At 44.9% G+C, this 12055-nt stretch overlaps 1 protein-coding gene across 1 annotated transcript in view; it reads right to left on the bottom strand.

Annotated features, from left to right (window-relative positions):
• LOC126285146 (uncharacterized) overlaps positions 1-12055 on the bottom strand; it is a 663374-nt gene that overhangs the window by 232028 nt on the left and 419291 nt on the right. Inside the window, exon 2 of the mRNA XM_049984462.1 lies at positions 8093-8268. Coding sequence (XP_049840419.1) covers positions 8093-8268 — 176 coding nt within the window. The remainder of the gene's footprint in view (positions 1-8092; positions 8269-12055) is intronic.

Below are 12055 nucleotides of genomic sequence, written 5' to 3' on the forward strand. Positions count from 1 at the left end.
GCAGCTTGAGGCTGTTGCCAATGGGCACCACTGTGGGAAGCCGTCCCGTCTGTCCCCAGATCGGTCTGCCGCTGTGGTTGCCCCGGTTGCTGCCCGCAGTGGGGCTGAGCCCTCGCCTGTGGTTGATTGGGAGGTCGTTCCAAGGCGCGGCAGGCAGCGAAATACGTCCCCGGAGGCTGATCAGAAAGCCTCCCCGGTGCGTCTGACAAACAGGTTTCAGGCACTGTCTTTGGCCGAACCAGATACAGCTGCCTGCCCTGTTTCAGAGGATGATTCTCAGCCTTCAAGGTCCGGGCAATCACAGAGGGAGGGCTTATTGGTAGTTGGGAGCTCCACGTTAGGCGCGTAATGGGGCCCCTTAGGGATATGGCGGCTAAGGAGGGGAAGAAATCCAGTGTGCACTCCGTGTGCATTCCGGGTGGAGTCATTCCTGATGTCGAAAGGGTCCTTCCGGATGCCATGAAGAGCACATGGTGCAGCCAGCTGCAGGTGGCGGCACATGTCGGCACTAATGACGTGTGTCGCTTAGTATCTGAGGAAATTCTCTCTGGATTCCAGCGGCTATCTGATTTGGTGAAGGCTGTCGGTCTTGCTTACGAGATGAAGGCAGAGCTCACCATCTGTAGCATCGTTGACAGAACCGACTGCGGACCTTTGCTGCAGAGCCGGGTGGAGGGTCTGAATCAGAGGCTCAGACGGTTTTGCGACCGTGTTGGCTGCAGATTCCTTGACTTGCGCCATAGGGTGGTGGGGTTTCGGGTTCCGCTGAATGGGTCAGGAGTTAACTACACTCAGCTGGCGGCTACACGAGTAGCGGAGGCTGTGTGGCGTGGACTGTGCGGTTTTTTAGGTTAGAAGGCCTCGGGAAAGTACGGGGTGGGCTGCAACCTCAAAGGGTGCATCGCAAATACAGGACGTGTTTGGGTCAAGGAACAGACGGAATTGTAGTTGTAAATTGTTGTAGTTGTGCTGGGAAAGTCCCTGAGCTACAAGCGCTAATAGAAAGCACATAAGCTGAAATCGTTATAGGTACAGAAAGCTGGCTAAAGCCTGAAATAAGTTCTGCAGAAATTTTATGAAGTCTCAGATGGTGTTCAGGAAAGATAGATTAGGCAGAATTGGTGGTGGAGTGTTTGTGTCTGTCAGTAGTGGTTTATCTTGTAGTGAAGTCGAAGTAGATACTCCGTGCGAATTGGTATGGGTGGAGGTTATACTTAACAGCCGAACTAAGTTAATAACTGGCTCCTTCTACCGACCCCCAGACTCCGATTATATAGTTGCTGAACAGTTCAGAGAAAATTTGAGTCTCATAACAAATAAATTCCCCACTCATACGGTTATAGTTGGTGGGGACTTCAACCTTCCTTCGATATGTTGGCAAAAATACTTCTTCAAAACCGGCGGAAGGCAGAAAACATCTTCCGAGATTGTCCTAAATGCTTTCTCGAAAGTTATTTCGAGCAGTTAGTCCACGAACCCACACGAATTGTAAATGGTTGCGAAAACACACTTGACCTCTTAGCCACAAACAATTCAGAGCTAATAGAGGGCATCATGGCTGATACAGGGATTAGTGATCACAAGGTCGTTGTAGCTAGGCTCAATACCGTTTCCTCCAAATCCATCAGAAACAAACGCAAAATAATTTTATTTAAAAAAGCGGATAAAGTGTCACTAGAAGCCTTCCTAAAAGACAATCTCCACTCCTTCCGAACTGACTATGCAAATGTAGACGAGATGTGTCTCAAATTTAAAGATATAGTACCAACAGCAATTGAGATTTTCATGCCTCATAAATTGGTAAGAGATGGAACTGATTCCCCATGGTACACAAAACAGGTCCGAACGCTATTGCAGAGGCAACGGAAAAAGCATGCGAAGTTCAGAAGAGCGCGAAATCCCGAAGATTGGCTAAAATTTACAGACGCGCGAAATTTGACACGGACTTCAATTCGAGATGCCTTTAATAGGTTCCACAACCAAACATTGTCTCGAAATTTGGCAGAAAATCCTAAGAAATTCTGGTCGTATGTAAAGTACACAAGCGGCAAGACACAGTCAATACCTTCGCTGAGCAGTGCCGATGGTACTGTTACCGACGACTGCGTCGCTAAAGCGGAGTTATTGAACGCAGTATTCAGAAATTCCTTCACCAGGGAAGACAAATGGAATATTCCAGAATTTTAAACATGAGCAACTGCTAGTATGAGTTTCTTAGAAGTAGATAGCGTAGGGGTTGCGAAGCAACTCAAATCGCTTGATACGGGCACGTCTTCAGGTCCAGATTGTATACCGATTAGGTTCCTTTCAGATTACGCTGATACAATAGCTCGTTACTTAGCAGTCTTATACAACCGCTCGCTCACCGATAGATCTGTACCTACAGATTGGAAAATTGCGCCGGTCGCACCAGTGTTTAAGAAGGGTAGTAGGAGTAATCCATCGAACTACAGACTATATCATTGACGTCGGTTTGCAGTAGGGTTTTGGACCATATACTGTATTCAAACATTATGAATCACCTCGAAGGGAACGATCTATTGATACGTAATCAGTATGATTTCAGAAAACATCGTTCTTGTGCAACGCAGCTAGCTCTTTATTCGCACGAAGTAATGGCCGCTATCGTCAGGGGATCTCAGGTTGACTCAGTATTTCTGGATTTCCAGAAAGCTTTTGACACCGTTCCTCACAAGCGACTTCTAATCAAGCTGCAGGCCTATGGGGTATCGTCTCAGTTGTGCGACTGGATTCTTGATTTCCTGTCAAGGAGGTCGCAGTTCGTAGTAACAGATGGCAAATCATCGAGTAAAACTGAAGTGATATCAGGTGTTCCCCAGGGAAGCGTCCTGGGACCTCTACTGTTCGTGATCTATATAAATGACCTGGGTGACAATCTGAGCAGTTCTCTTAGACTGTTCGCAGATGATGCTGTAATTTACCGTCTAGTAAGGTCATCTGAAGACCAGTATCAGTTGCAAAGCGATTTAGAAAAGATTGCTGTATGGTGAGGCAGGTGGCAGTTGACGCTAAATAACGAAAAGTGTGAGGTGATCCACATGAGTTCCAAAAGAAATCCGTTGGAATTCGATTACTCGATAAATAGTACAATTCACTAAGTACCTGGGTATTAAAATTACGAGCAACTTCAGTTGGAAAGACCACATAGATAATATTGTCGGGAAGGCGAGCCAAAGGTTGCGTTTCATTGGCAGGACACTTAGAAGATGCAACAAGTCCACTAAAGAGACAGCTTACACTACAATCGTTCGTCCTCTGTTAGAATATTGCTGCGCGGTGTAGGATCCTTACCAGGTGGGATTGACGGAGGACAGTGAAAGGGCGCAAAAAAGGGCAGCTCGTTTTGTATTATAACGTAATAGGGTAGAGAGTGTGGCAGATATGATACGTGAGTTGGAATGGAAGTCATTAAAGCAAAGGCGTTTTTCGTCGCGGTGAGATCTATTTACGAAATTTCAGCCAGAACCTTTCTCTTCCGAATGCGAAAATATTTTGTTGAGCCCAACCTACACAGGTAGGAATGATCATCAAAATAAAATAAGAGAATTCAGAGCTCGAACAGAAAGGCTTAGGTGTTCGCTTTTCCCGCGCGCTGTTCGGGAGTGGAATGGTAGAGAGATAGTATGATCGTGGTTCGATGATCCCTCTGCCAAGCACTTAAATGTGAATTGCAGAGTAGTCACGTAGATGTAGATGTATACAGGAAACATTAACAGTTATTTATAAAGACGTGCAAAATAACATGAATACTTACAAGGGTTAAAATGATTTAAGCCACCACATTGCGTTGGTCATTACTTAAAGTGTGTAGTGAATCCCATGAATGTAAATGAATGAGACAGCACTTAAAAAGCAAACATCCGAAGGGCCAAATTTCTCACGAAATAAGCGTCAAACGAAAAAACTACAAAGAACGAAACTTCTCTAGCTTGAAGGGGGAAACCAGATGGCGCTATGGTTGGCCCGCTAGATGGCACTCCACTTATACCAATTTTAATTACTTTTTATAGGATGTATATTGTGGTTTCGCTGAATTCATTCGAAGTGGCCAAAATACTTGTTTCTTAATTCCCCAAATGCATTTTAGCAAACAAGAAGTTGGTTTTCTGTATTATGGTAATCTAAAAAGTACATGTCTCAGAGATGAAGCTTCTCTTTCATACTAAGCTTTCTTCGCACTACGGTGCATGCCACCAGAATGTGGTTTTTAATATCCACTGAGCCATATTTTTCCCCATTTCAATCAATTTTTGCCCTAAATTCCATTTACTGCTGAATTTCCTAAAGTTCCTACCACATTTTTCAGCCACTAAGTAGAGCGAGGAATCTGCTGGTCAAATTTACAAACATTTCCTAACATACTCCACGTTCACGAATGAGTGTTTAGTAAATTTTTACACTATTTGCATTGCGGGACACCTACCGATTTATTTGAAGCTGATCAAAAACAGACAACTTCTCCCCTGCTGGAATTGAGCTCTATATCCTGACTGACATCTACATTCCCCAACTCTTAATTCCTGCTTATTTTCCTTTAAGTTTGGTCTGTACGTTCTGATGCTCCCACCGTTACAATAAATGTGCTGCACGGAAACTACCTGTGCAAACATACAGAGTGTTTCCGTAAGAGCGTGCAAAAATGTGAGGTGACGTTGAGACTGCTCCACTGAACAATTTGGCGTAGGGAAAAAGAGTCGGAGAAGCCAGCTTAAAGAGATATGGAAGTAAATTTGTCTACCGCTTTGTCTAGCATTACTGTTTTCCAGTTTATTTACAACTAACATCCGTACAAGTTTACACGTACTACGCTGTTCATTTGCATATAAATTCTTTATTTCCTACAAGGAAACAAGGAGGAGGAGCCTGATTACAAGGAAGTTTACTTTACGTGTACATAAAATAGCTCTGTTGTATGGTACTTACATTGCCCCATGACGGAAGGTGCTATGAATCAACGACAGACACATTCATCACTCAGTGCTATTCAGAGTTGTACAGCACAATACGATGGAGCAGTGCCGGTACAGTTTCGCAGAACTCATTGACATGCACATTGTGTATGGGGAAGTACGTTGCAATACTCTCGCTGCTGAAAGGCATCATCCGTCACGATGAATGTTTATTTCTGTCGATAGACGAATGCGCGAGACTGGTTCAATGGTAAGAAGGAACGAGGGACCTGGCAACATGAGGACAACTCGCACACTCGATTTTGACGAGGAGGTGGTGGAACGTGTTGTAGCGGATCCCACTGCAAGTACTCGTCGTATAGCACGTGAAAAGGGCACTTCACGTACTATCATGGGGCAAGTACTCCACGAACAACAATTACATACATATCACCCACAACGAGTCGATGCAATGCTGGGACTGACTTTGCACCAAGGGTCACACAGTGCGAGTGGTTGAACCAACAATGGATTTCCTCCAGATCATGATGTTTGCTGATGGGGCCTCATATGATCCTGATACTATTTCGAACAGCAAGAATAGCCATGTGTGAGATGAGGAAACTTTCATGCTATAGTAGAGTCATACCATCAAGTACGTTTTGCTGTGCATATCTGGGCCGGCGACAATCTTATTGGACCATATCTTCTACCTGACCGTCTGAATGGCTACCTGTGCTTCAGTCTCTTGCAAAGAGTTCTACCTGAATTGTTGGAGAACGTATCCTCGGCGGTTCATGAAAGGGAGTGGGTACAACTTGACAGTCGACCGCCTCACTTCAGTGTGTATGTCCGCAACCATCTCAGTGCTGTATTTCCTGGTCACTACATTGGAAGGGGAGGTCTTATTCCATGGCCTGTTAGGTCACCAGATCTGAATCCCCTTGATTATTTCCTATTGGGATATCTAAAGCCACTTTTGTATGAGACCTCAGTGGATAAGAAAATGGAATTACTTCAAATGGTTCAAATGGCCCTAAGTACTGTCGGACTTAACATCTGAGGTCATCAGTCCCCTAGACTTAGAACCACTAAAACCTAACTAACCTAAGGACATCACACACATCCATGCCCGAGGCAGGATTCGAACCTGCGACCGTAGCAGCAGCTCGGTTCCGGACTGAAGTGCCTAGAACCGCTCGGCCACAGCGGCTGGCTGGAATTATTCGCAAGAATTGTAGCTGCCTCTGATGTGAAGCACAGCAGGGATATTTGTCGGAGTGCATCAGAATGTTGTTCGGCTATTTCTTGATTGCATTGAGGTCGATGGCCGTCAGTTTTAGCATATTTTGTACTGTACTGTGCGTTCATTGTCTCATTGATGGTAACTGTAACTAATGTAAATAAAAAAAGTACACACTAATATGATTTTATTCCTATTATATCCTTAAGCGGGCTTCTCCGAACCAGTTGTATTGTATTGTATTGTATGTTAACCGGGGACCTAGAAACGACGGAGAGGCTCCGTCCCCGCCGCAGCCGCAGCGGTCCACAACCCCACGACAACTACCGCAGTCCACTTCACCTCTCTGTCACCCTACACCGAACCCAGGGTTATCTTGCGGTTCGGCCCCCGGTGGACCTCGCAGGGAACGTCTTCTCACACCAGAAGAGTGTAACCCCTATGTTTGCGTGGTAGAGTAATGGTGGTGCACGCGTGCGTGGAGAACTTGTTTGCGCACCAATCGCCGACACAGTGTAACTGAGGCGGAATAAGGGGAACCAGCCCGCATTCGCCGAGGCAGATGGAAAACAGCATAAAAACCATCCACAGACTGGCTGGTTCACTGGACCTCGACACGAATCTGCCGGGCGGATTCGTGCTGGGGACCGGGCGCTTCTTCCGGCCGGAAAGCCGTGCGTTAGACCACGTGGCCAACCGGGCGGGCTCCGAAACCAGTTACCCTACCTCAAATCATTCAGTGGAACATTCTCTATGTCCTATTAAATTTTTGCAAATCATCGAGTAAAATTGAAGTGATATCAGGTGTACCCCAGGGAAGCGTCCTGGGACCTTTGCTGTTCCTGATCTATATAAATGACCTGGGTGACAATCTGAGCAGTACTCTTAGGTTGTTCGCAGATGATACTGTAATTTACCATGTAGTAAGGTCATTCGAAGACCAGAATCAGTTGCAAAGCGATTTAGAAAAGATTGCTGTATGGTGTGGCAGGTGGCAGTCGACGCTAAATAACGAAAAGTGTGAGGTGATCCACATGAGTTCCAAAAGAAATCCGTTGGAATTCGATTACTCGATAAATAGTACAATTCTCAAGGCTGTCAATTCAACTAAGTACCTGGGTGTTAAAGTTACGAACAACTTCAGTTGGAAAGACCACATAGATAATATTGTGGGGAAGGCGAGCCAAAGGTTGCGCTTCATTGGCAGGACACATAGAATATGCAACAAGTCCACTAAAGAGATAGCTTACACTACAATCGTCCGTCCTCTGTTAGAATATTGCTGCGCGGTGTGGGATCCGTATCAGGTGGGATTGACGAAGGACATCTAAAGGGTGCAAAAAAGGGCAGCTCGTTTTGTACTATCACGTATTAGGGGAGAGAGTGTGGCAGATATCATACGCGAGTTGGAATGGAAGTCATTAAAGCAAAGACGTTTTTCGTCGTGGCGAGATTTATTTACGAAATTTCAGTCACCAAGTTTCTCTTCCGAATGCGAAAATAGTTTGTTGAGCCAACCTACACAGGTAGGAACGATCATCAAAATAAAATAAGAGAAATCGGAGCTCGTACAGAAAGGTTTAGGTGTTCGTTTTTCCCGCGCGCTGTTCGGGAGTGGAATGGCAGAGAGATAGTATGATTGTGGTTCGATGAACCCTCTGCCAAGCACTTAAATGTGAATTGCAGAGTAATCATGTAGGTGTAGGTGTAGATGCACGCTTTCACGGAAACGCGCTGTATACCTGGCTACCCACGTTGGACAGACAGAGGAAGCCGTTATCCGATGGAGCAGGCTGAACGGATTTCGTGAAGCTTACGCAAAGCCAGGTTGACCTCCTTTAACCTCTGTGCTTCAGTACACGTGCACTCTTAGGCTTCCGTCACGAGCTGTTAAGTTTGCTGTAATGGTTGCGGCGCTGGCCACCGCTGGCGTGCTTACCTTGAGGACGTCGCCGGCGTGCGCCGCCCTCTGCCGGCCGCCGAACAGCCACCAGGAGCGTCCCGCGCGGTCCCTCCACAGCGAGGCGCCGACGCGCGGGCCCGGGCCTCGGTAGGCGGCCGACTCGGTGGCGTTGAACGTGGTGGGCGGCAGCGCCCACTGCTCCCACTCCCACTCTGCAACACGCGTGGCAGGCGGCTGTCAGCGCACAGCGGCACGGCCGCTTCCCAAAGACGAGTATGTCAACGCGTTTTCGAGATCTGGCGACATCTACTCCGTGGTACGAACTCTGACGGACGACAGCGTAGGTACATCAACCTAGTAGTATTTTAAGGAAAGTCATTAAATATCCAGAAGTATGCATGGCATGCCATTCTACATTCACGAAGATGCAAATCTGGTACCTTTTGCCGATGATACAAGCTGTAGTGGTTAATAAAAAAGAAAAAGAGAAGAAAAGAAAACGTTGAAAATGTGGGAAGAAATCGTGAATAAAAAGGGGTTTTTTAAATCGTTAATGACAGTGAAAAAGGGAATGAATGAAATGCAAGTCGGATTTCGTATAACAGAAAACTTAGCGGACTTCGTGATCCGGAAAAGCTATTGTTCGGGTGGTCCTTGTGGCGTCTCTGAGCAAAACTCAAACCAATTTCCACTACAAAAATTATTTGAAAGAGAACAGAAAATAACAAAACGTGATTAACAGGGGGAAATGGCGTAGATAAGAGTTCATTCTTTACCATGTTAACATGTCTTCTCTCGTGCGGCGTCCACGTCTTGTTCTCCACAAATTTCCTGTTTCATTTCTGCGTGAAAAGTTGTAGCTGCTCCCAAATTTTGCAATCGTCCAGGAATCACTAATTTATACAGATCAAAACCATCTTGGTATTGAATGCAATTTATTTTACGTTGCTACTTCCATCCTCCGAATTTCATATCAACTTCCACAATACGTCTGCACGTCAATGAGTTTTTTCGTCTTAATCCCACCACGACTAGCTAATAAGTACGTTAAGCTTCCGCTCTCCAAGAAAAAGCGGGTAGAAAAACAAAAAGAGTTTCAATTTTAGTACCTTCATTTTCTTGTATATTTTCTCTGCCGACGAGCGCTCGTACAGCTGCGACGGTGTAATTTAAATCTAAGGGAATGAGTGTAGCGCGGTGAAATTCAAAGTCTTGCTACAAAGCATAGCTATCACACCCAACAGACAAGAATTAACTGATGAAATTTTAAACGATGTTTTTCAGAAAATCATTAAGAGATTCTCTGCAAATGGGCTCTCATTAAACCTTCACAATACACAGTATATACAGTTCCACACAGTAAATGAAATGACACCGTTAATAAATATAGACTTCGATCAGAAATCGGTAGCTAAAGTAGAATATCCCAAATTTCTAGGTGTATGAATTGATGAGGGGTTGAACTGGAAAAAACACACTGTAAAACTGGTAAAACGTTTGAGTTCAGCTACTTATGCTATTAGGATCATTGCAAATTTTTTCGATATACATCTCAGTAAATTAGCTTACCACGCCTATTTTCATTCCCTACTTTCGATTGGCATCCTATTCTGGGGTAACTCATAATTGAGTAAGAGTGTTCATTGCACAAAAGCGTCTAATCAGAATAATTGCTGGAGCTCATCCAAGATCATCCTGCAGACACTTATTTAAATATAAAGAGCTAGGGATATTCACTGTAGCCTCACACTATATACACTCCTGGAAATGGAAAAAAGAACACATTGACATCGGTGTGTCAGACCCACCATACTTGCTCCGGACACTGCGAGAGGGCTGTACAAGCAATGATCACACGCACGGCACAGCGGACACACCAGGAACCGCGGTGTTGGCCGTCGAATGGCGCTAGCTGCGCAGCATTTGTGCACCGCCGCCGTCAGTTCAGCCAGTTTTCCGTGGCATACGGAGCTCCATCGCAGTCTTTAACACTGGTAGCATGCCGCGACAGCGTGGACGTGAACCGTATGTGCAGTTGACGGACTTTGAGCGAGGGCGTATAGTGGGCATGCGGGAGGCCGGGTGGACGTACCGCCGAATTGCTCAACACGTGGGGCGTGAGGTCTCCACAGTACATCGATGTTGTCGCCAGTGGTCGGCGGAAGGTGCACGTGCCCGTCGACCTGGGACCGGACCGCAGGATCGTCGGGGAGACACTGAATAGTGCACGGTACATCCAAACCGTCATCGAACCCATCGTTCTACCATTCCTAGACCGGCAAGGGAACTTGCTGTTCCAACAGGACAATGCACGTCCGCATGTATCCCGTGCCACCCAACGTGCTCTAGAAGGTGTAAGTCAACTACCCTGGCCAGCAAGATCTCCGGATCTGTCCCCCATTCAGCATCTTTGGGACTGGATGAAACGTCGTCTCACGCGGTCTGCACGTCCAGCACGAACGCTGGTCCAACTGAGGCGCCAGGTGGAAATGGCATGGCAAGCCGTTCCACAGGACTACATCCAGCATCTCTACGATCGTCTCCATGGGAGAATAGCAGCCTGCATTGCTGCGAAAGGTGGATATACACTGTACTAGTGCCGACATTGTGCATGCTCTGTTGCCTGTGTCTATGTGCCTGTGGTTCTGTCAGTGTGATCATGTGATGTATCTGACCCCAGGAATGTGTCAATGAAGTTTCCCCTTCCTGGGACAATGAATTCACGGTGTTCTTATTTCAATTTCCAGTGAAATTTGTTATTAACAATCCGAACGAATTCAGAAGTAAGAGCAGTGTACATGGCTACAACACTAGGAGAAAGGATGATCTTCTCTACTCAAGGTTCAATCTAACTTCGGCTCAGAAGGGGGTAAATTATGCTGCCACAAAAGTCTTTCGTCACTTACCTAATAGCATTAAAAGTTTGACAGATAGCCATATAGCATTTAAAACGAAATTAAAATAATTTCTGAATGGCAACTCCTTCCACTCCTTAGATGAATTTTTGGATACAGTAACTGAGTAATTTTTCCACCCCCCACAAATCAAATTATTAAGTGGCATGTAAATATTAAGTGTCATGTAATATTTTGTGTAATGTAATATTCAGTATGGACATCTTTTATTAATCTGACACGTTCCACATCATTACGAAATGTCGTATTCATGATCTATGGAACAAGTACTAATCTAATATAATCTAATATGCAGATAATAAGATTAAAACTGTATGGGACATTCTCATAAAGACACAGTCAGGTAGTGTACAAAATACCATACCAATTAAATTACATGACAATGCTATAACCGGTAATTCACCAGTTGCAACTATTGCTAACAATCAGTTTCTAAATGTAGCAGCAAATATGGGAGTTAATCGTTCAGCTGACGAAGCAAGAGAATATATTAAAAATGTCTTCTGCAAATACTTCAAGCAACTACAACCAGCACTGTTATCCTTTTCTCGCATCAATACAGTTACGAAAGTAAAAAAATCTCATGTGAGCATCACGACATTCGAACCAGAATTTTGGAAAGTTGTTCCAAATTGATTCATACAACGCATCACTGGCACAGGGAATTTTTACAGGCAGATTAAAGTATGCAGATGTTAAACCATTTCATAAGAAAGATGACAAGACAGCCTTAAACCGCTAACGTTCAACTTCTCTGCTGATACATTTTTCAAAAATATTCGAAAAGAGTAGTCGCATACTTAAGTAGAAACAATTTACGCAGCATATCATACTTCGGATTCCAGAAGGGTTGCTCAACTGAGAATTCTACTTTTGCCTCCACTCTTCAAATAATACGGGCTTCAAATAATAAAATATCGACAGATGGTATTTTTTGTAATCTTCTCAAGGCATTTGATTGTGTAGATCATGTTACTCTCTTAGAAAAACTCAAGGTTTATGGAACTGATGGCTTTACACACAACTGGTTTGATCCATACTTCACAAACAGAATGCAAAAGGTTATGCTGAATTACTCAAACAG

The sequence above is a fragment of the Schistocerca gregaria genome, chromosome 8, assembly GCF_023897955.1.
Source record: "Schistocerca gregaria isolate iqSchGreg1 chromosome 8, iqSchGreg1.2, whole genome shotgun sequence".
Lineage (NCBI taxonomy): Eukaryota > Metazoa > Arthropoda > Insecta > Orthoptera > Acrididae > Schistocerca > Schistocerca gregaria.